The sequence below is a fragment of the Onthophagus taurus genome, chromosome 11, assembly GCF_036711975.1.
Source record: "Onthophagus taurus isolate NC chromosome 11, IU_Otau_3.0, whole genome shotgun sequence".
Taxonomy (NCBI): Eukaryota; Metazoa; Arthropoda; class Insecta; order Coleoptera; family Scarabaeidae; genus Onthophagus; species Onthophagus taurus.
This window is the reverse complement of record NC_091976.1, coordinates 33,973,618-33,994,913: the sequence shown is the minus strand read 5'-3', so window position 1 is coordinate 33,994,913 and position 21,296 is coordinate 33,973,618. Positions and strand designations below refer to the sequence as shown.

Genomic DNA, 21,296 nt, shown 5'->3' with positions numbered 1-21,296 from the left:
TGTCGGTGGATAGGGCGTTCTTGCACACACTGCTTGAGTAGACGATCATCACGGCTCCGACGACCTAAAATTCACGCATCACCAGTGCTCAATTCGAATCTTGATTTGTCGGAAAACAAAATGTCTCTCTACTCGGCAACCCACTAATGCCTAGTGTCGACCCACTCGTGACGTATGCTGCGGTGCTCGGGTGTTACTGGAATCCGCTGTATCGCACGACGCGCGCGCAGTCCACTATCTACCAAACGCCGCCGTACAGTTCGCGTAGTGAGCGCCTTCCCCTGCCACAGAACTTTCACAGAACGATATACCCTCAATGTGCATACCCACAAACATTCCTCGCTCAAACTCGCTTAAGTAACGCGATCGTCCATCCATTGCGCACAGAGTACGATAACAATGTGGTCCCTCACACCACACTAAAAACGACCGGTATTTTCCATCCACTTCGGTCTCCATAGCGACGGAATGTTCCACTTGGAAGGGCGACTCAGACAACAATGCCTCGACAGAACAACTCGAAACTCCCTGAATAAACTCGTCTACAGTATACCTTTGTGCTCCGCAAATATTATGGATTTATCTTCACGCGTTCAGATTATATAGGGTGTGCTCGTGAATTATTTCCAACAGTGTATTAATCAACAACAAGTATAAAATTTATAATAAGTGTTCAAATATTTCCCACTCACTTCAATACATTTATTACCCCTTCTACTAAGAGTTTCTTTACATCTTAAAAGGTTTTCTTGACTATGGGCATGCATTTCTTATCCGCCCCACAAAAAAAAATCAACAGGTGTTAAATCAGGTGAGTTGGCAGTCCAGGAAATTAGACCTTCAATTCCAATCCATCGCCCAGCATAATCCCGATCTATAGCTTCACATGCAATATGTGAAAAATGTGTTGGACACCCATCATTTTGCAGCCACATATTTGTCTTTCTTCCCTGCTCAAATCTATATATAATATAATAAAAAGAAATCCCTTTAAACTATTCTTTTGTAATTAATTTATTTCATAAATCAAAAAAAGATCTTTTATTTTATTATAAAAATAAAGGTTTAGAAGTTTTATTTATTATAAAATGAATTCAAAATATTGACCATTCTTTTCTAAACATAAAGTGATTCTTCTTTTCATATTATCGAAGACCTGTACAAGTTGCTCTGCAGTTATTTATTGAACATTGTGTTGTATTGCATCTTGCAATTCTTCTATGGTCTGTAAACGGTTTTTGTAGACAGAATTTTTGAAATGACCGAATAAAAAGAAATCTAGTGGGGTTAGATCGGGTGAGCGAGGTGGCCAACATCCTCTACCGATTACTCAATCATCATAAAATTCATGAAGGAATCTTTTGTTTGTTCGTGCAGTTGCATTGTCATGTTGAAAAAATCCTTCCAATTCATCATCATGTAATTATTCAATGAATTCTTGTAACAAAGCACTTTTACAACTTTCCTAATGTCTTAGTATGTTATGTCATAGTAATTCACTACATTTTCCAGGTATGTCTCCCTAAATTCCTCTACACAACGACTTGTTCAATATTTTCATACCCCATTTTGATCTTTTACTCCATTTCGAAGATAAGATTGGAGAAGAAATTTTGTCTTAATAAAGACAGATAATATTAAATAAAACCGCAATAAATTCATAATGAAATATTGAAAACACCAAACGCCAAAACCAAAAACACGACTCTGAGCTGCTCTGAGCTCAGCTCACAGAACAGTAGTATAGCTCAGCTGATCGAAACCATTGAAACTAAAAATCGATATCACCTCGTCGACCAATAAGAACGTTGAAAATTAAAAACAAGTAGAGATGGGAGGAGGCTGTGACGAGGACAGTAAGTATTGGTATCAAGCCCTTGGGAAAGTAGTTTTTAGCGGACCGGCTTTTTTGATCTCTCGGTATAAGTTACGTTGGTAAGACGTCATCTAAAAAATTTCGGTACATCTCCCCATTCACCATACCATCAATAAAGTATGGACCGATCAATTTATCACCAATTATGTTCTACTTCACGCAATTGTATCGGATTTTCAACGCTCCAATAGTGCATGTTATGTCTATTGACTTGTCGTTTGTTTGTAAAAGTAGACTTATTCGAGAATAGGACATTACCAAAGAAATTGACGTTCATTAATCGATTTTCAAAATCACCTCAATCCACAAAATCATACTTGTTGCGCTTTAATATTCTTAAAATGCTGGTCTTCGATATTCCGGCGTCAATTGCAAGTCCTCGAGTGCTAACTTGAGGATTTACCTCAACGCTAGCTAATACCGCAATTTCCTTTCCTTCGAAAACGTTCTCGATACAAAGCTATACTATCAGAAAGTTTTCTGCCACTTTCTCCATAAATAAAAATCATTTCGACATTTTCTGCCACATTTAGAGTATCCATGATTTAATGACTTACTTTAAACATTTTGCCTGAATGTAAAACGATGGAATAAATTCAGAATTTGTTGCCAAGCAGTTTTTATGTAAATTTAGTTTTACCTGTTACATTTTAAAACAATTCAACCAATTAAGTCTCTCAAACCGATATTCTGAAAATGCCGACATAAGCAGTTTGTCAATGTCGGAACCTTTTAGACCTCTTTCCAAAGGTATTTCCGACGAGCCAGGTTACCCGATGTCTACCTCTTCTGGAGTTATTTTGTTGAGCACTCTTAAATAGTATTCTAAGAATTAAGAACTAAAGACAATGTATCGAAGCGAGTAGGAAAATTTATTAATCTTATTTGTTCTTGCTAGATTATAAACGTTACTTAATTGTTTCTGAAGAAATTTCAATTTTTTTCAAAAGATATTTTGCCGTTGCACTGGCAAAACTATACAGTACAATTTTTTTTTGAATTACTTTATTTTTATCGACAGATTCGGATTTTACAATAAAATATATAGGGTGCCATTTAAAAAATTGGTCGTGACTGATATAATCTTGAAAATAAGGTCAAGTTCAAAAACTGTTATCATCATATGTTTTCCCCCTTCGCACAGAACAACTTTCATTTGGTTCATTTTTATGTAAAATGAAGCGTTTTTGAGATAATCGCTTATCTCACGTGAAATGGACCACCTGTATAGTACAACATATTGCTCTATCGCTTTTAGATTTGGAGTAGACACAAATTTTGCAATTAATCATTTATTTGAATATTTTTAAAAATTTTCACTTTATGCTTAAAAAATCGCGACACCAATACCTAAACGGGTTATGGACTCTTGTGCACAATATATTTCTGCATCGATTCTAATTTTAAAGTAGTGAGATTTGTTTTTAAAACAAAATGGTAAGAATTGCTCTTTTCCCGGCGCATCCACCATTTTTCTCGTTTCCGTTTAAACTCAATATGAAATAAATGAGTTTGAGCCGTTCTATTTTTTCTAGTAGCAAATAAAGATAGAGTTTTATAGAGAACATACGGACCGGAAGTATCTCCAATTTGTATCTCGGCGCGCATCGTGCGATTTAGGTTTAGAGAGAACGATTCGGCGGATCCAATCCAATCAATCGAAATGAAAATATTCGCAATCCGCGTGGGTGTGTGTGGTCTGGCCGATCTTGAATTACGACGATAGCGCCGCCCTCATAATTCACGCGGGACGAGGGAGTCAGTGGAAAGACGAACTATCGCCCCCGACTAGAATTTCAATTTTCGAGCTCCGATTCACGGCTCATAACTTTTTGCGCTCGCAGGTACCGAGGGGCCCCTCTTCGTTCAACAAAGTTACTACCCTTAGATTCTGTGTTCGAAAACTATAGAGTTTTGTGCCCGGGACTCGTGGCGGCCCGTTCTGTTCGATTTACGATCGGGCCCCCTTCTTGTAAAAGTTCTGGAGCCGCTCACTCGAGTGGATTTTAAGGGAACATAATCTTAGCTTAATTGAAGTGACTGCTTTATGTCGCCATTTACTACTCCACCGTGTCGGTTTTCGTTTTCTTTTACTCTTCTACTACTATATACTTTCCCAAACTCGGCCGGCTGCTCTCTTTCACTGTTATACGACCGACGTCTTCTCCCCTTTTCTTTATGCCCTTAAGGAAGAATTTTTACGGGTATTAATTTATTTCTTTTTACTTTTTATCTTTTTCTTTAACGGTAAAGTCACGTATAATAAAAATGCAAAACTTTCACTTTTTTAAGTAGTTCACATCAAGGGCATCAACATAATTTAAAATTTAAATCAAATTCAAACATTCGGATTTCGCCGCAAGTCTTTCAAGTCGGTTAATCCCGAATGATTCTAGTTCTAGGTCTTGTGTTAGTTCTAGTGATAATTCTAGTGTAAAACTAGAACTAACACTAGACCTAGAACTAGAAACATTCGGGTTTAGCCGCAAGTCTTTCAAGACGGCTAAACCCAAATGATTCTAGTTCTAGGTCTTGTGTTAGTTCTAGTGATAATTCTAGTGTAAAACTAGAATTAACACTAGACCTAGAACTAGAAACATTCGGATTTAGCCGCAAGTCTTTCAAGACGGCTAAACCCGAATGATTCTAGTTGTAGGTTTTGTGTTAATTCTAGTGATAATTCTAGTGTAAAACTAGAACTAACACTAGATCTAGAACTAGAAACATTCGGATTTAGCCGCAAGTCTTTCAAGACGGCTTAACCCGAATGATTCTAGTTCTAGGTCTTGTGTTAGTTCTAGTGATAATTCTAGTGTAAAACTAGAACTAACATTAGACCTAGAACTAGAAACATTCGGATTTAGCCGCAAGTCTTTCAAGACGGCTAAACCCGAATGATTCTAGTTCTAGGTCTTGTGTTATTTCTAGTGATAGTGCTAGTGTAAAACTAAAGCTAACACTAGACCGAGAGCTAGAAACATTCGGATTTAGCCGCAAGTCTTTCAAGACGGCTAAACCCAAATGATTCTAGTTCTAGGTCTTGTGTTAGTTCTAGTGATAGTGCTAGTGTAAAACTAGAGTTAACACTAGACCGAGAGCTAGAAACATTCGGATTTAGCCGCAAGTCTTTCAAGACGGCTAAACCCGAATGATTCTAGTTCTAGGTCTTGTGTTAGTTCTAGTGATAGTGCTAGTGTAAAACTAGAGTTAACACTAGACCGAGAGCTAGAAACATTCGGATTTAGCCGCAAGTCTTTCAAGACGGCTAAACCCGAATGATTCTAGTTCTAGGTCTTGTGTTAGTTCTAGTGATAGTGCTAGTGTAAAACTAGAGTTAACACTAGACCGAGAGCTAGAAACATTCGGATTTAGCCGCAAGTCTTTCAAGACGGCTAAACCCGAATGATTCTAGTTCTAGGTCTTGTGTTAGTTCTAGTGATAGTGCTAGTGTAAAACTAGAGCTAACACTAGACCGAGAGCTAGAAACATTCGGATTTAGCCGCAAGTCTTTCAAGACGGCTAAACCCGAATGATTCTAGTTCTAGGTCTTGTGTTAGTTCCAGTGATAATTCTAGTGTAAAACTAGAACTAACACTAGACCTAGAAGTAGAAACATTCGGGTTTACCCGCAAGTCTTTCAAGACGGCTAAACCCAAATGATTCTAGTTCTAGGTCTTGTGTTAGTTCTAGTGATAATTCTAGTGTAAAGCTAGAACTAACACTAGACCTAGAACTAGAAACATTCGGGTTTAGCCGCAAGTCTTTCAAGACGGCTAAACCCAAATGATTCTAGTTCTAGGTCTTGTGTTAGTTCTAGTGATAATTCTAGTGTAAAACTAGAACTAACATTAGACCTAGAACTAGAAACATTCGGATTTAGCCGCACGTATTTCAAGACGGCTAAACCCAAATGATTCTAGTTGTAAGTCAGTAGTATATTAATGCCGGTTCTGGACCAGGATTAAGGATTTGTAACTAGATTTAGGTTGGTATTGGAAAAGTTACTAGATCTGGTGACTTTTAGTATATTGATGCCAAGGTTTATATATAAGAGGTTGTCTAGGTTCGTACGCAATCATACTGCGTATTACGTCACATGTGGAAAATAATACCGCCAAGCAATTCAACTTAAACAAAGGCATGGAGCACCACATGGCCATGAGGTTGCGTGCGCAATCCGTGATCGCTTACGTCACGAAACACTCCTGCTCTTGCCCCTCGCCCACAAACTAAAATCAAAGTATTGCAGCATAGGAACTTAGACAACCTTTAATATATAAACCTTGTATTAATGCCGGTTCTAGACCGGAAGTGAATCCTGATGCTCCTGCGCATGGTGCAGCTTAAAGCACCACCTAGCGGTTGGTGCCGGCGGTCACCGAGAGTGGTATCACCTAGCGGGGTACAGACAGTTGGGTGGGGGGGTGTTACCTGATGAGCGACACCCATCAGGCACCATTTATCGCTCATCAGGCAAATTTATCTGGTGACTTTTTTTACTGTGCAACCTAGTGCTTGGTAACCCAAGAGGTTTCTGTACCTGGCGGCGGTCATCGAAAGTGGCGCCATATTTAGTAACTTTTCCAATACCAACCTAAATCTAGTTACAAATCCTTAATCCTGGTCGAGAACCGGCATTAATATACTACTTAGGTCTTGTGTTAAATTCTTATGTACTACCTACCACTGTCACTAAAACTAACATTAGACCTAGATCTAGAAACATTCAAACATGTTGCGTTTTATGTGGGACAAAGTAAGTAGGTACTTTTAAATGTTGATTGACATTGAAAGAAAGTAAATTAATAAAGAGAATTTCGATTTAAAAAAACCGTACAAACAGATAAAACGCAGCCGGCATTCATTAGTTAAATTGGCAAATTGATTAAATTGCCGGTGTTTGCGGAACGGCTGAAGTACGTCGCGACGTCGTCGGCGTCGAAATCTAATTTCTGACGCCGCCGGTGGAGTTCGCTAATACGTGAGGGGCTCGTTAGAGAAGAGCCTCGGGTTTCTACTTGCCCCGGGGGATAGCGCGGACAATCGGTTTTCCCCGTCTTCTTCTCCTAGTTATTGCGTTTTCATAACGAATCGAATACAGCAAAGCGAACCAAACTCGTTCTTCTTCATCTTCCGGCCGCCCTTCGATGCAATGAATAATTTATTGCCTGCTGGCATGAATTTTTCGAAGCTGTAGCTGCTTGCATAAAACATCTTTTTGAATAGATTTCGTTTCTTATTGAATATATTTTTTACGAGATATTAATTAAAAAGAATTCTACCAAAGACCTCGATCGGTGAAAGCTTATTCCCTCAAGCAATCAATAAAACCGCATTCCACACGCATTTACTAAAACAACTTTCGTTATCTTATCAACGAAAAACGTTTTAGCCATCATCAACGTTAAACACTTTACGAGATCATTAGATAACGTTAAAAATTGGTATATAAACCCAAAAAAAGTTGTGTAAACCATCAAACTTATTTAGTTCTTCGCAACGTTTAGAACCACCAAAATGAACACCTTCATCATTGTGAGTATAAATTATAACTAAATTAAAAAATTATTTAAAAAATGTATTTGTTTAGATCTCCTCTTTGGTAATAACATTATCTTCAGCATCCCCTTTACAACATGTTAACGTAGCTGAAGATACTTTAGGAAACTACAAATTTGATTTTGATCTTGGCGACCAAACGAAAATCGAAGAACGAAACGCTGATGGTTCATTAAAAGGAAGTTTTACCTACGTAGATCTTGATGGTCACGATCATCAAGTTAATTACGAAGCTGGCGAGCAAGGATTTATTGCTCACAGCGCCGATATACCCGTACCAGTTCAAGATCTTCCGGAGAATGTTCAAGCTTTCAACCAACACGCCAAAGTTTTCAATGCTATCCAAGCCGATCCCGCTTTTCAAGAAACCCCCGAAGACGATTTAGAAACTCCCATCAATCCGGCCGAGTATCTTAATGCTCTTCGTGCGATTTTATCCGCTGGACATTTAACTTTTGTTGAAGATACACCGGAAAATAATGAAGCTAAAGAGGAATTATTTAGAGCGCATGCCGTCGCTGTAGGATTGTAAAATTATTTTTTTGGGTTAATTTAATTTTTAATAAATACGTGAATATAATAAAGTTGTTTTAATTAATTCATTATAGTGACCTACATACAATATCTGCAGTTGGTTCGTAGAATTACCTCCATCTACCACAATGTTTTGATTTTTTTCACAAAATCTTTATTGTATAATCAAATTTTGATTGGGGTCGTAATCTCTTCTATTTAGAAATCTTTTTGGCAATACTTTTGATGAACCTATATCAGATGACGTAGTCTAAAAGACCTAAACTGGTACTTTTATACTGCTAGTAGAAGACTGGATACTGAATACAGAGGATTAAAGTAACAGAAGATTGGATACTGTGTGCAGATGACATGATAGCGGTGTCAGAAAGATAAATACTGCTCATTTACATAAATACTGCTTAGAGAAGACTGGATACTGCTTACAGAGGATCAAATACTGTTGGCATAAAACTTAATACTTACCATATACATAAATTCTGCTTATACAGGGTGTTCCGGTGACTCGGGGCATAAAATTAACCTCATATAGTAGAGCAAAAATGATGACGATTCGTGAAAAAAAATTGTTATAAAAGTCTTCAAAGTTCAAAAATTTTAACACATTTTTCTAAATATTTTCAATACCATTTATGGTAGAGCGTTGAAATTTGGTAGAGGATAAACAAATATCAAGCAAAATCATTGAACCAATTTTGACTTTGATCGGGCGGCGGCAACCATGCTATACAGGTTGTCCCTAAAATTTGTTTGCTCAGAACTTTTTTGTTCGCTCGTAACCCTACATTTATTTTTGTACTTTTTAATAGAAAATTTATTTTAGAAACTATTAAGCTTCGATTTCAATCGTAACAAACAAAAAAAAGGAAACATATTCCGTAAGATCTGAGTTGGCGATGACAATTGAAAAACGAACTGAGCTAATAACCATTATTTGCATAAATTTCTAAGTGCAGTTTTAGTTAAATCCAGCGTTAATTTATTTTAGTTGAATAAAAGAATGTAATTTCCAAAACGATACATCTAATTTTCACGGTAACAACAAACAAGAACATAACAAAAATTCTAACAAAAATATTAACCCTACATTTATTTCTGTACTTTTTAATAGAAAATTTATTTTAGAAACTTTTATCAGTCTTTGAAAATTTTGATAACATTGACTGTTTTCGAGTTATACGCGAAAATATTAAGCTTCAATTTCAATGGTAACACTAAAAAAACGAAGTCTTCGAAAAAGTCAAGGTTGGCCATGGCAATTAAAAAAAACAACTTGCTGTCAACTTGCTTATGTCGTTTAAACACAAACGATAGTTCTGTTAGTTAGTTATTATTAAATTTAAGTGTTCAAAATGGAGAGTTACACATTTAGTGAACAAACTGACATGATTTTGACATTAGGACAATGTCAATGCATATTGCAGTCGCAGTGGGCAATTGGCCAGTCTGCGCATTTGGCATATTGCCAAATAATGCAGCACAAAATCCAAATTGATGATCAGTTTTTAGAAAAAGTACTTTTTACAGATGAATCCACTTTTTCTAAAGATGGAATCATCACTTTGAGAAATTTACATAGTTGGGCAGACGAAAATCCAAGATTTAAGAAAACTTGGAAATCACACTGGAGATTTTCTCATAACGTTTGGACTGGCATTGTGGGCGATGTAATTATTGGACCCGTTTTCTTACCATCAAGGCTGGATGGACATACATACAGGCGACATTTAGAGAAATTAGATGATTTTTGAGATGATGTTCTTTAAACACAAGGCAAGCAATGTGGTATATGCATGATGGTGCTCCTGCGCATAACACACAGGCTGTCCAAGAATTTCTGAGGGAACGTTTTCCGGGTCGGTGGATTGAACGAGGAGTAGGTGCACCCATAAGTTGGCCCCCCGATCGCCGGATCTTACACCTGTAGATTTTTATTTATGGGAACGCGTTAAATCGCTAGTTTACTGCGTTGAAATAACTTCACTTGATCAACTGAGGTTGCGAATTGTTGATTCATTTGATCAACTTCGAACTGAGATCAATAGTCTCCGCAGAGTAATAATAATATAGAGAATAATATAGAGTAATAATAATAATATATTTATGCATAGTATACATATATACATAAAATTATTATAAATTAAGTCAGCACAAATTAGGCGGAGTTCAGGTGCAGCCTGCTCTTCCAACAACACCTGCTCTTCCACTCAAACCTAATAAAACTAATTCTAAATATATAAGAGAGAAAAAGAAAAGAAAAACGAAAAGAAAAAGACCCGATGGTGAAATCATAATTAATTACTAAGCGTAAACTGCCCGATCCCTGTCGCCCTACAATGCATTCTGAATTTGAGCCAAGCGGCCGTTCACTCTGTGACGAAACAACCTTGAAGAAGTGCAACATTTTATAGTTGATGGCAAATCATTAAGAATATGTGTTATTTGGTATGAAAAGCATTTCTTAAATAGCTGGTGATGATGTATCGGCGGGGTACGAGTGCCCTTGAATCGAATATTCAATTGAACATCGGTACGAAATTTTATTTTATTGAAGAAGTATGGAGATTTCTTCAAAGTAATTATATTAAAGAACAAAACCGCCGAATGAAGTATGCGCCTGTTTTTCATGTTGAGCCAACTCAAATCCTTTAATTTGTGCGAAACATGCTGACGTCCCCGTAACCCAAATATCAAGAGCAAGCAAGAATTTTGAATTTTCTGAATTTTTTTCGTATTACTATACGAAATACACTGATCATACAATGTATCACAATAATTAAAATGCGCTAACACCAAGGCCTCGCACAAAAGCACCCTTGTTCTACGATTGAGGAACGACCGACCGCCATAAATCAGCTTAAGAGCAGCATACGCGGAAGCAGTGCACTTATTGATGTGTTTATTAAAGTTTAAATTTTTCGTCCAATAAGACACCCAAGTTTTTCACACAATCCTTCAGCGGCAATACTTGATTGTTGACAACTATCTTGACCCGATCTCGAACAGAATTATAACTTATGACCTTTCTTGGCCCAAATAAAATCAGCTCTGTTTTAGCAGCTTTAAGACAAAGGCAGTGACGCCTATCATCGACATCCGATAGCAGAAAAGATATATATAACTGGGTGTCATCCGCGTAGAAATGATGATTACAACTTTTTATGTATCTGTTAAAATGCGATGTGTAAAGTGAGTATAGCAGTGGACCCAAAATTGAACCCCGAGGAACACCGGACGTTGTCGAAAGAAACGATGAAACGCAACCATTCACCTTCACGCACTGCATTCTGCCCGTCAAGTAACTGTGCAAATAACTAACCCCGATGCAAGATCATCAAACCCAATGTAGCGAAGCTTGGCATGATTGATAGTATCAAAAGCCTTTGAATAATTTAAGAGACACATCAAAGTGTATTTTCCTTGGTCTGTGCTTCGTATGACATCGTCCACAATATTCGATAGAGCTGTATTACAGCCATAATGCTTTCTAAAACCTGACTATGTAGGCGGTAAAAGGTTGTATTCCGTAACATAGTCCATTAATTGTAATTCGATTACTCTGTCTGTAATTTTAATACTAGCAAAGGTTGGACAAACTACAATTTCCCAAAAGCTCCTAATGATTTTCAAAAAAATTTCAATTGCCGACGAAATGGCAGTATATCTGGATATGCCTCCCAATTTCCTTAGAAACGAGTGGTTGCGAAAAATTGTGCATAACATTAGTATGCTAGCAGTAACAAGTGACAGGGAAAAATTGCTGTCATTATTAATATTGAGAAAAACGTCTTAGTTAGGGCACAATAAAAGGATGAATAATGGAAAAGCTGATGATGGAATGGTTAAGACAAGTATGGAGTCGTAGACCAGGAACACACATGGAAAACGATTCCTGAAAACAATTATAACATCATTTAAGTAGTTTTGTATAACCACTGCTTTGGACAGATCCGAAGATGACGAAATATGGGCAGAAAATGATACATAAAAATGTAAATATCGTTCTAAAACCCTTAACAGCGTTATTGTTATAATGCGATTTTATTTTACTATTTTCCAAATCGCAACTATACGACTGCAAATCTAATCCGCACTCTATTGTAATCCGCATTTGATTTTAGAGCATATAAAATTTGTAAAAAGGGTGCGGATTAGATTCGAGAAAATACGGTACATTCTTTTATTCAACTAAAATAAATTAACGCTGGATTTAACTAAATCTACACTTAGAAATTTATGCAAATAATGGTTATTAGCTCAGTTCGTTTTTCAATTGTCATCGCCAACTCAGATCTTACGGAATATGTTTCCTTTTTTTTTGTTTGTTACGATTGAAATCAAAGCTTAACATTTTCGCGTATAACTCGAAAACCGTCAATGTTATCAAAATTTTCAAAGAGTGATAAAAGTTTCTAAAATAAATTTTCTATTAAAAAGTACAAAAATAAATGTAGGGTTACGAGCGAACAAAAAAGTTCTGAGCAAACAAATTTTAGGGACAGCCTGTATAGCATGGTTGTCGCCGCCCAATCAAAGTGAAAATTAGTTTAATGATTTTGCTTGATATTTGTTTATTTGTTAAAAATGTGTTAAAATTTCTGAACTTTGATGGCCCATATCTTGGCCATTTGAAGACTTTTATAATAATTTTTTTTCAGGAATCGTCATCATTTTTGCTCTAGTATATGAGGTTAATTTTATGCCCCGAGTCACCGGAACATCCTGTAGAAGGCTGGCTACTGTTTACAGAGGATTAAATACTATATGAAAAGATTAAAACCCGAAAAAGTTTCCAACTTTTGTTAATTTCATTATTAATAAAATATAACTTTAAGATTTTTTTAACAACTTGATGATAAAATATAACGATAATATCGATAATAAATTTTGTGAGAGACGCTTTCCATAGCGAGAAGATTGCGGTGTCGTTTAGTTGAATTGGACTCTAAAACGATTTCCAAGGGAGTAATGTCACGGATATGGTCGCTGTTAAATTATGCAAATCTGAAAATCGAAAACCAGTTCCCGAGAATGTGACCCGCATAATAGTCCGGAAGGAATTAAAACACTAAAACTCGACGCTTTTTTTTTAACGCTTTTTATTCAAACAATATATTTATAAAGGATATGCTTTATCAGGATAATACAAACAGTATTCTTTTTTTTTTGTAAGTTTCGCAAATCCAATTGAGTTGCGCGATGCGATGGGAATCTATAACGTTAATATCACAAATATACTCTATAAAATCTAATATCGAAGTAGAAATCTCGTTTTATTAATTTTTTTTAATTTAAACGGAAGGAAGAAGAAAAATTTCCACACGTTTTTATTTTTTATTTTTCTTTTCGTACATGTATTAAATATTTATTAACTTGATTCTTAAAAAATTTTTTCGAATAATTCCATTCTTAAGTGGGTTATTACAACGTACCCCGATTTAAAATTTTAATTAAGCCCCCTCTCGCCACTCCCCTTCTTCTTCATCTTAATCCCTCATTTAAAATAATTGCTTACAGCGTCTTTTTAAGAACCAAGTCGTTACTCGTTTAATGTCATCCACTTCGTTAATTAGTCCGTTTATTTATTTATTTATTTTTTCTTTGAAAAATTTTATTTATTGCAAAACTTATCTGGATTAGACATCAAATATTTAGTCAGATCGTTTTCGAATTCGCTTATCGTAAAACTAAGCGATTCGCCGGGATCTAACATATCTTTAGGATCGTCACCGGAAGATGAGGATTTCGATTTAGTTCCCATCCTTTCTTTTCGTAAATTATCGCAATTCTCTTTCATTTTAGTCAATTCTTTTTGTAAACTTCTATATTCTTCGAGGAACTTTTCGAGTTGAGCCGCGTGGTAATCGTAGGTGTTTAAATTACCGTGATTCGATGATTTTTGCGTATAAACTCGCCGTTCTAATTGCGATACTTCAAGTAGAGGAGTTGCGGTGGTGTTTTCGCGGAGATTAAAATAGCTGGTTGTTTTTGATGTGATTCTTGGGTTATGATGTAAACGGGGGGAATCCGACAATCTTCTTGCTGTTCCTTCAAAACTACTTCCTCCACTACTGTTGTATCGACTTTCGGGGAGTAGAGGAGATTGGCTGTTTGTTGATCTATATTTTGAGGACGATGATTGGGGATGTTTTTTTCTTGGTAACGTACAAAATAATTCTGATAAATCATCGACACTTCCTCCTTCGCTACTTGCTTTTTGCGGGGCATTATCCGAGTTCTCTATTAAATCCGGGTATTTCTTTTCGTCGTTTTCTGCTAAACTTGATAAATCCGATGAGTATCCCGACCCTAAAAGATTACCAATCGTATTCGGTTGTCTCTGTAAGTTATATGTACCACACGTCGAATTGAAAATTTTCTTCAAATCGTCTCTAGAAAGAAAATAAATTACCACCACTAAAGTTATCATTTCTAAAATCAATTAATAAGGTGAGATCAGCGTTGCCAAATCTATGCCGGCCAAATATCGGTAGAATCTAATAAGAGGACTGTTAAAACCGAGGAATAGGTGCACAACCCAATGGCCCATTCGTGACGTCATGCATGTGTACTCAACTACTATTTCACACTTTGAATTAGCAAATACTAGTAGAGCTAACACTAGTCCTCGTTTTAGTTTAATAAAAATATACAACAATCTAGCGATCAATAATTAAAAGTAGAACTAAAAATATACAACAATTTAGCTCCAAATTATAATTAAAACTAGAACTAACACTAGACCTAGAACTAGAAAGTTTCGGGTTTAGCCGTCTTTAGAGACGTGCGGCTAAACCCGAAACTTCCTAGTTCAAGGTCTAGTGCTAGTTTTAGTTTTACACTTGCACTGTTGCTAGAACTAATACTATGCCTAGAACTAGAATCATTTGGGATTAGCCATCTTGAGAGACATATGGCTAAATCCAAATGTTTCTAGTTCTAGATCAAGTGTTAGTTCTAGTTTGATACTAGCGCTATTGCTAGAACTAACACTATATCTAGGTTCTAACGCTATATCTGTTGCAATTTTCAATGATAATTTTCAAAATTCGCTATAAAATTAATTTCTTAAAGCATCCTTGTGGAAATATCACTAATTATTGATTAAAGTATCCTCTTTTTAATGCAAAAAGCCGTTTTGAAAAATCACTTTCAGTTCTTGAGAAATAAATTTTTGAAATGATCGACAATTTTTTCGAATTTTGCAATTTTTGCCGATTAAGCTTTAAAAATTCGTATAAAATCTATTTCTTGGAATATGAGTTTAAAAATCTCTCAAAGTGTTAATAAAAGTGCCCTCTTTCCAATGAACCAACAAGTTTTGAAAAATAATTTTTAGTTTTTGAAAAAGCAATATTTGAAGTTTTGATAAAATTTTCGATGTTGCAATTTTTATCGATAACTTTCAAAATTCGCTATAAAATTAATTTCTTAAAGCATCCTTGTGGAAATATCACTAATTATTGATTAAAGTATCCTCTTTTTAATGCAAAAACCCGTTTTGAAAAATCACTTTCAGTTCTTGAGAAATAAATTTTTGAAATGATCGACAATTTTTTCGAATTTTGCAATTTTTGCCGATTAAGTTTTAAAAATTCGTATAAAATCCAGTTCTTGGAATATGAGTATAAAAATTTTTGAAAGTGTTAATAAAAGTGTCCTCTTTCCAATGAACCAACCCGTTTCAAAAAATAATTTTTAGTTTTTAAGAAAGCAATATTTGAAGTTTTGATAAAATTTTCGATGTTGCAATTTTTATCGATAACTTTCAAAATTTGCTATAAAATTAATTTTTTGAAGGATCCTTGTGGAAATATCACCAATTATTAATTAAAGTATCCTCTTTTTAATGCAAAAAGCCGTTTTGAAAAATCACTTTCAGTTCTTGAGAAATAATTGAAATGATCGACAATTTTTTCGAATTTTGCAATTTTTGCCAATTAAGTTTTAAAAATTCGTATAAAATCTATTTCTTGGAATATGAGTTTAAAAATCTCTCAAAGTGTTAATAAAAGTGCCCTCTTTCCAATGAACCAACAAGTTTTGAAAAATAATTTTTAATTTTTTAGAAAGCAATATTTGAAGTTTTGATAAAATTTTCGATGTTGCAATTTTTATCGATAACTTTCAAAATTTGCTATAAAATTAATTTTTTGAAGGATCCTTGTGGAAATATCACCAATTATTAATTAAAGTATCCTCTTTTTAATGCAAAAAGCCGTTTTGAAAAATCACTTTCAGTTCTTGAGAAATAAATTTTTGAAATGATCGACAATTTTTTCGAATTTTGCAATTTTTGCCGATTAAGTTTTAAAAATTCGTATAAAATCTATTTCTTGGAATATGAGTTTAAAAATCTCTCAAAGTGTTAATAAAAGTGCCCTCTTTCCAATGAACCAACAAGTTTTGAAAAATAATTTTTAGTTTTTGAGAAAGCAATATTTGAAGTTTTGATATAATTTTCGATGTTGCAATTTTTATCGATAACTTTCAAAATTTGCTATAAAATTAATTTTTTGAAGGATTCTTGTGGAAATATCACCAATTATTAATTAAAGTATCCTCCTTTTAATGCAAAAAGCCGTTTTGAAAAATCACTTTCAGTTCTTGAGAAATAAATTTTTGAAATGATCGACAATTTTTTCGAATTTTGCAATTTTTGCCGATTAAGTTTTAAAAATTCGTATAAAATCCAGTTCTTGGAATATGAGTAAAAAATTTTTTCAAAGTGTTAATAAAAGTGTCCTCTTTCCAATGAACCAACCCGTTTCGAAAAATAATTTTTAGTTTTTGAGAAAGCAATATTTGAAGTTTTGATAAAATTTTCGATGTTGCAATTTTTATCGATAACTTCCAAAATTTGCTATAAAATTAATTTTTTGAAGGATCCTTGTGGAAATATCACCAATTATTAATTAAAGTATCCTCTTTTTAATGCAAAAAGCCGTTTTGAAAAATCACTTTCAGTTCTTGAGAAATAAATTTTTGAAATGATCGACAATTTTTTCGAATTTTGCAATTTTTGCCGATTAAGTTTTAAAAATTCGTATAAAATCTATTTCTTGGAATATGAGTTTAAAAATCTCTCAAAGTGTTAATACAAGTGCCCTCTTTCCAATGAACCAACAAGTTTTGAAAAATAATTTTTAGTTTTTGAGAAAGCAATATTTGAAGTTTTGATAAAATTTTCGATGTTGCAATTTTTATCGATAACTTTCAAAATTTGCTATAAAATTAATTTTTTGAAGGACCCTTGTGGAAATATCACCAATTATTAATTAACGTATCCTCTTTTTAATGCAAAAAGCCGTTTTGAAAAATCACTTTCAGTTCTTGAGAAATAAATTTTTGAAATGATCGACAATTTTTTCGAATTTTGCAATTTTTGCCGATTAAGTTTTAAAAATTCGTATAAAATCCAGTTCTTGGAATATAAGTATAAACATTTTTCAAAGTGTTAATAAAAGTGTCCTCTTTCCAATGAACCAACAAGTTTTGAAAAATAATTTTTAGTTTTTGCGAAAGCAATATTTGAAGTTTTGATAAAATTTTCGATGTTGCAATTTTTATCGATAACTTTCAAAATTTGCTATAAAATTAATTTTTTGAAGGATCCTTGTGGAAATATCACCAATTATTAATTAAAGTATCCTCTTTTTAATGCAAAAAGCCGTTTTGAAAAATCACTTTCAGTTCTTGAGACATAAATTTTTGAAATGATCGACAATTTTTTCGAATTTTTCAATTTTTGCCGATTAAGTTTTAAAAATTCGTATAAAATCCAGTTCTTGGAATATGAGTATAAAATTTTTTCAAAGTGTTAATAAAAGTGTCCTCTTTCCAATGAACCAACAAGTTTTGAAAAATAATTTTTAGTTTTTGAGAAAGCAATATTTGAAGTTTTGAAAAAATTTTCGATGTTGCAATTTTTATCGATAACTTTCAAAATTTGCTATAAAATTAATTTTTTGAAGGATCCTTGTGGAAATATCACCAATTATTAATTAAAGTATCCTCTTTTTAATGCAAAAAGCCGTTTTGAAAAATCACTTTCAGTTCTTGAGAAATAAATTTTTGAAATGATCGACAATTTTTTCGAATTTTGCAATTTTTGCCGATTAAGTTTTAAAAATTCGTATAAAATCTATTTCTTGGAATATGAGTTTAAAAATCTCTCAAAGTGTTAATAAAAGTGCCCTCTTTCCAATGAACCAACAAGTTTTGAAAAATAATTTTTAGTTTTTGAGAAACCAATATTTGAAGTTTTGATAAAATTTTCGATGTTGCAATTTTTATCGATAACTTTCAAAATTTGCTATAAAATTAATTTTTTGAAGGATCCTTGTGGAAATATCACCAATTATTAATTAAAGTATCCTCTTTTTAATGCAAAAAGCCGTTTTGAAAAATCACTTTCAGTTCTTGAGAAATAAATTTTTGAAATGATCGACAATTTTTTCGAATTTTGCAATTTTTGCCGATTAAGTTTTAAAAATTCGTATAAAATCCAGTTCTTGGAATATGAGTTTAAAAATTTCCTAAAATGTTAATAAAAGTGTCCTCTTTCCAACGAACCAACCCGTTTTGAAAAACAATTTTTAGTTTTTGAGAAAACAATATTTGAAGTTTAGAAAAAATTTTCGATGTTGCAATTTTTATCGATAACTTTCAAAATTTGCTATAAAATTAATTTTTTGAAGGATCCTTGTGGAAATATCACCAATTATTAATTAAAGTATCCTCTTTTTAATGCAAAAAGCCGTTTTGAAAAATCACTTTCAGTTCTTGAGAAATAAATTTTTGAAATGATCGACAATTTTTTCGAATTTTGCAATTTTTGCCGATTAAGTTTTAAGAATTCGTATAAAATCCAGTTCTTGGAATATGAGTATAAAAATTTTTCAAAGTGTTAATAAAAGTGTCCTCTTTCCAATGAACCAACCCGTTTCGAAAAATAATTTTTAGTTTTTGAGAAAACAATATTTGAAGTTTTGATAAAATTTTCGATGTTGCAATTTTTATTGATAACTAATAATAATTAATTTCTTGAAGGATCCTTGTTACAACAATCTAGCGATCAATAATTAAAAATAGAACTAAAAATATACAACAATTTAACTCCAAATTATAATTAAAACTAAAACTAACACTAGACCTAGAACTAGAAAGTTTCGGATTTAGCCGTCTTTAGAGACGTGCGGCTAAACCCGAAACTTCCTAGTTTAAGGTCTAGTGCTAGTTTTAGTTTTACACTTGCACTGTTGCTAGAACTAATACTATGCCTAGAACTAGAATCATTTGGGATTAGCCATCTTGAGAGACATATGGCTAAATCCAAATGTTTCTAGTTCTAGATCAAGTGTTAGTTCTAGTTTGATACTAGCGCTGTTGCTAGAACTAACACTATACCTAGGACTAGAATCAATTGTTCTAGATCTAATAAATAAAAAGATCTAATAAGATACTATATCACTAGATTTACCGATAAATCGGTAAGGTTGGCAACGCTGAATGAATTAATAAATAGAATTAACAAACCTTGGTTCTTTTAGTTCTTTCAATTCTTTTTTCGTTTTTCTCCCAACTTCATCATTTTCAGGACTACTCGATCGACTCATAGTCCAAAATTTCGTTTCTTTCCTTTCTTTTCCACCGTTTTCTTCACTATGATCCTCTTCATCTTCAACTTCTTGATCGGTATCCCCAGCGGGAACCACCCTGTACTCACCGTTCTTTTTCTGCCCGCTCACAACGGATATCTCACTAACTTTATTGTTTAACTCGATTTTTTCGTAATTCTCCTCGTTACATCGATCCGATCGCCTCCAAGACACATTTTCGCGTCTCTTTCGCATGGCGTATACACAAAGCACTGCTAAACAAGACGTACACGCAAGTACACATCCGGCTATGGTGCTTACGAAGATTGTTTTTGCCGTGGTGTTATCGACGAGTCTTCGTGAAACCGTTAAGGTAACGCTGGCTTCTGCTTTACCAGCTTTGTTTTCTGCGGAGCAAATGTAAACGCCGGCGTCTTGTAAGTCGGCTGTTAAAATGGTTAAGTTGCTGGAGTTATTTTTTAGATGAACGATGTATAATTTTTTTCCGTTTGAAAATGTAGTTCCGGATAAATTGGCTATAACTCGGTTTTTAACGAGCCATCTCACACTCGGTTCTGGGATTCCCGTTATCCGACAAGTCATCGTAACATTTTTGCCTTCGACTCCTTGCGTTTTCGAGTTGTACGCGAATATTTCTGGGACGCAAGCGAATTCGTCGAGTCCGAGTTTATCCCACGGTTTTTCTTCGAGCCTTTCCGGGAATTGACAACTAGGAGGCACTCCAAATGGTACGTTTTGTTTCGACATCCAATCGAGAAGGGGTCGTAATGCGCAAGAACAGTTCCACGGATTGCCATTTAACTCTAAACCTTGTAACCGCCGAAGGGAAGAGATTGAGTTGGCGGGCAACTCCTTCAGTTTGTTATTGTCCAATTTAAGGAACGTCAGTGATCCTTCTAATCCTTTGAAACCGTTCGGATTGATCGACGAGATCTTGCAGTCGGATAATTCCAATCGTATGAGATGTTGTAATCCGTCGAAGGCTTCGTTTGGAATTCCTTGTATCGGATTTCCACCTAATTTTAACTCTCTTAATTCCTGAATCGAGCCGAAAACGTGCGAAGGAACCGAGGTGATAAGATTGTAGCTTAAGTCGAGCTCAACGAGATTCTTCAAGTTCCGAAACGCGAACTTATCGATCGTTTTCAACTTACACTTTGCAACGTAAATTTTCTGAAGATTTAACAATCCGGTTTTACTGAAATCGTCCTCCTTCAAATTCGGAATGTAATTATTCGTTAAATCGATTACTTGCGTAGCCGAATCCAATTGACTCGGAATCGAGGTTAAATTCGCGTTTACACAAACCGCGGACTCCTTTCCATCCCGCCATTTACATTCGCACAATCGAGGACAATCGCAAACGATTGCGCGAACTAAGAATCCGAGTAAAAAGACGAACCGTTTCGGTAAATCGGTCATCTTGGCTTGTCCATTAAATAGTTTGATGACATTCTGTTTCGTCGTCGTCCGTCTCCATGCTTTTCAAACGTTCAAAGAGTGGAAGAAAATTCGCCTGAAACATAAAGAAAAGTGTTATTTATGAATAAATTTTGTTTTATCACGTCAGCGAATTTAGATTGAACGCAACCGCGTCAATTATAAATTAAGAGTTGAGGGCGGAGCGAAATTATTGGGCCATAAACAGAATTTAGTGTGAAACCGGGGATGCGAAATTGCCGCCATAAAATCGGCACTTAATTCGA

At 34.5% G+C, this 21,296-nt stretch overlaps 2 protein-coding genes across 3 annotated transcripts in view; one reads left to right on the top strand and one right to left on the bottom strand.

The window, feature by feature from the left end:
* The first annotated feature begins 7,308 nt into the window (after positions 1-7,308).
* Positions 7,309-8,019, top strand: LOC111423568 (uncharacterized). Its single transcript, XM_023056824.2, has 2 exons — positions 7,309-7,411; positions 7,467-8,019. Exons 1-2 carry the CDS (start codon positions 7,394-7,396, stop codon positions 7,965-7,967), a joined length of 519 nt encoding a protein of 172 aa, XP_022912592.2. The 5' UTR covers positions 7,309-7,393; the 3' UTR covers positions 7,968-8,019.
* Positions 8,020-13,057: 5,038 nt separating this feature from the next.
* LOC111423558 (peroxidasin homolog) overlaps positions 13,058-21,296 on the bottom strand; it is an 84,082-nt gene continuing 75,843 nt past the window's right edge. For both annotated transcript variants that reach the window (XM_071200067.1, XM_071200068.1), the window contains exons 2-3: positions 19,508-21,106; positions 13,058-14,361 (exon numbers count right to left, since the gene is read on the bottom strand). In XM_071200067.1, coding sequence (XP_071056168.1) covers positions 13,581-14,361; positions 19,508-21,012 — 2,286 coding nt within the window. In that variant the 5' untranslated portion in view covers positions 21,013-21,106 and the 3' untranslated portion in view covers positions 13,058-13,580. The remainder of the gene's footprint in view (positions 14,362-19,507; positions 21,107-21,296) is intronic.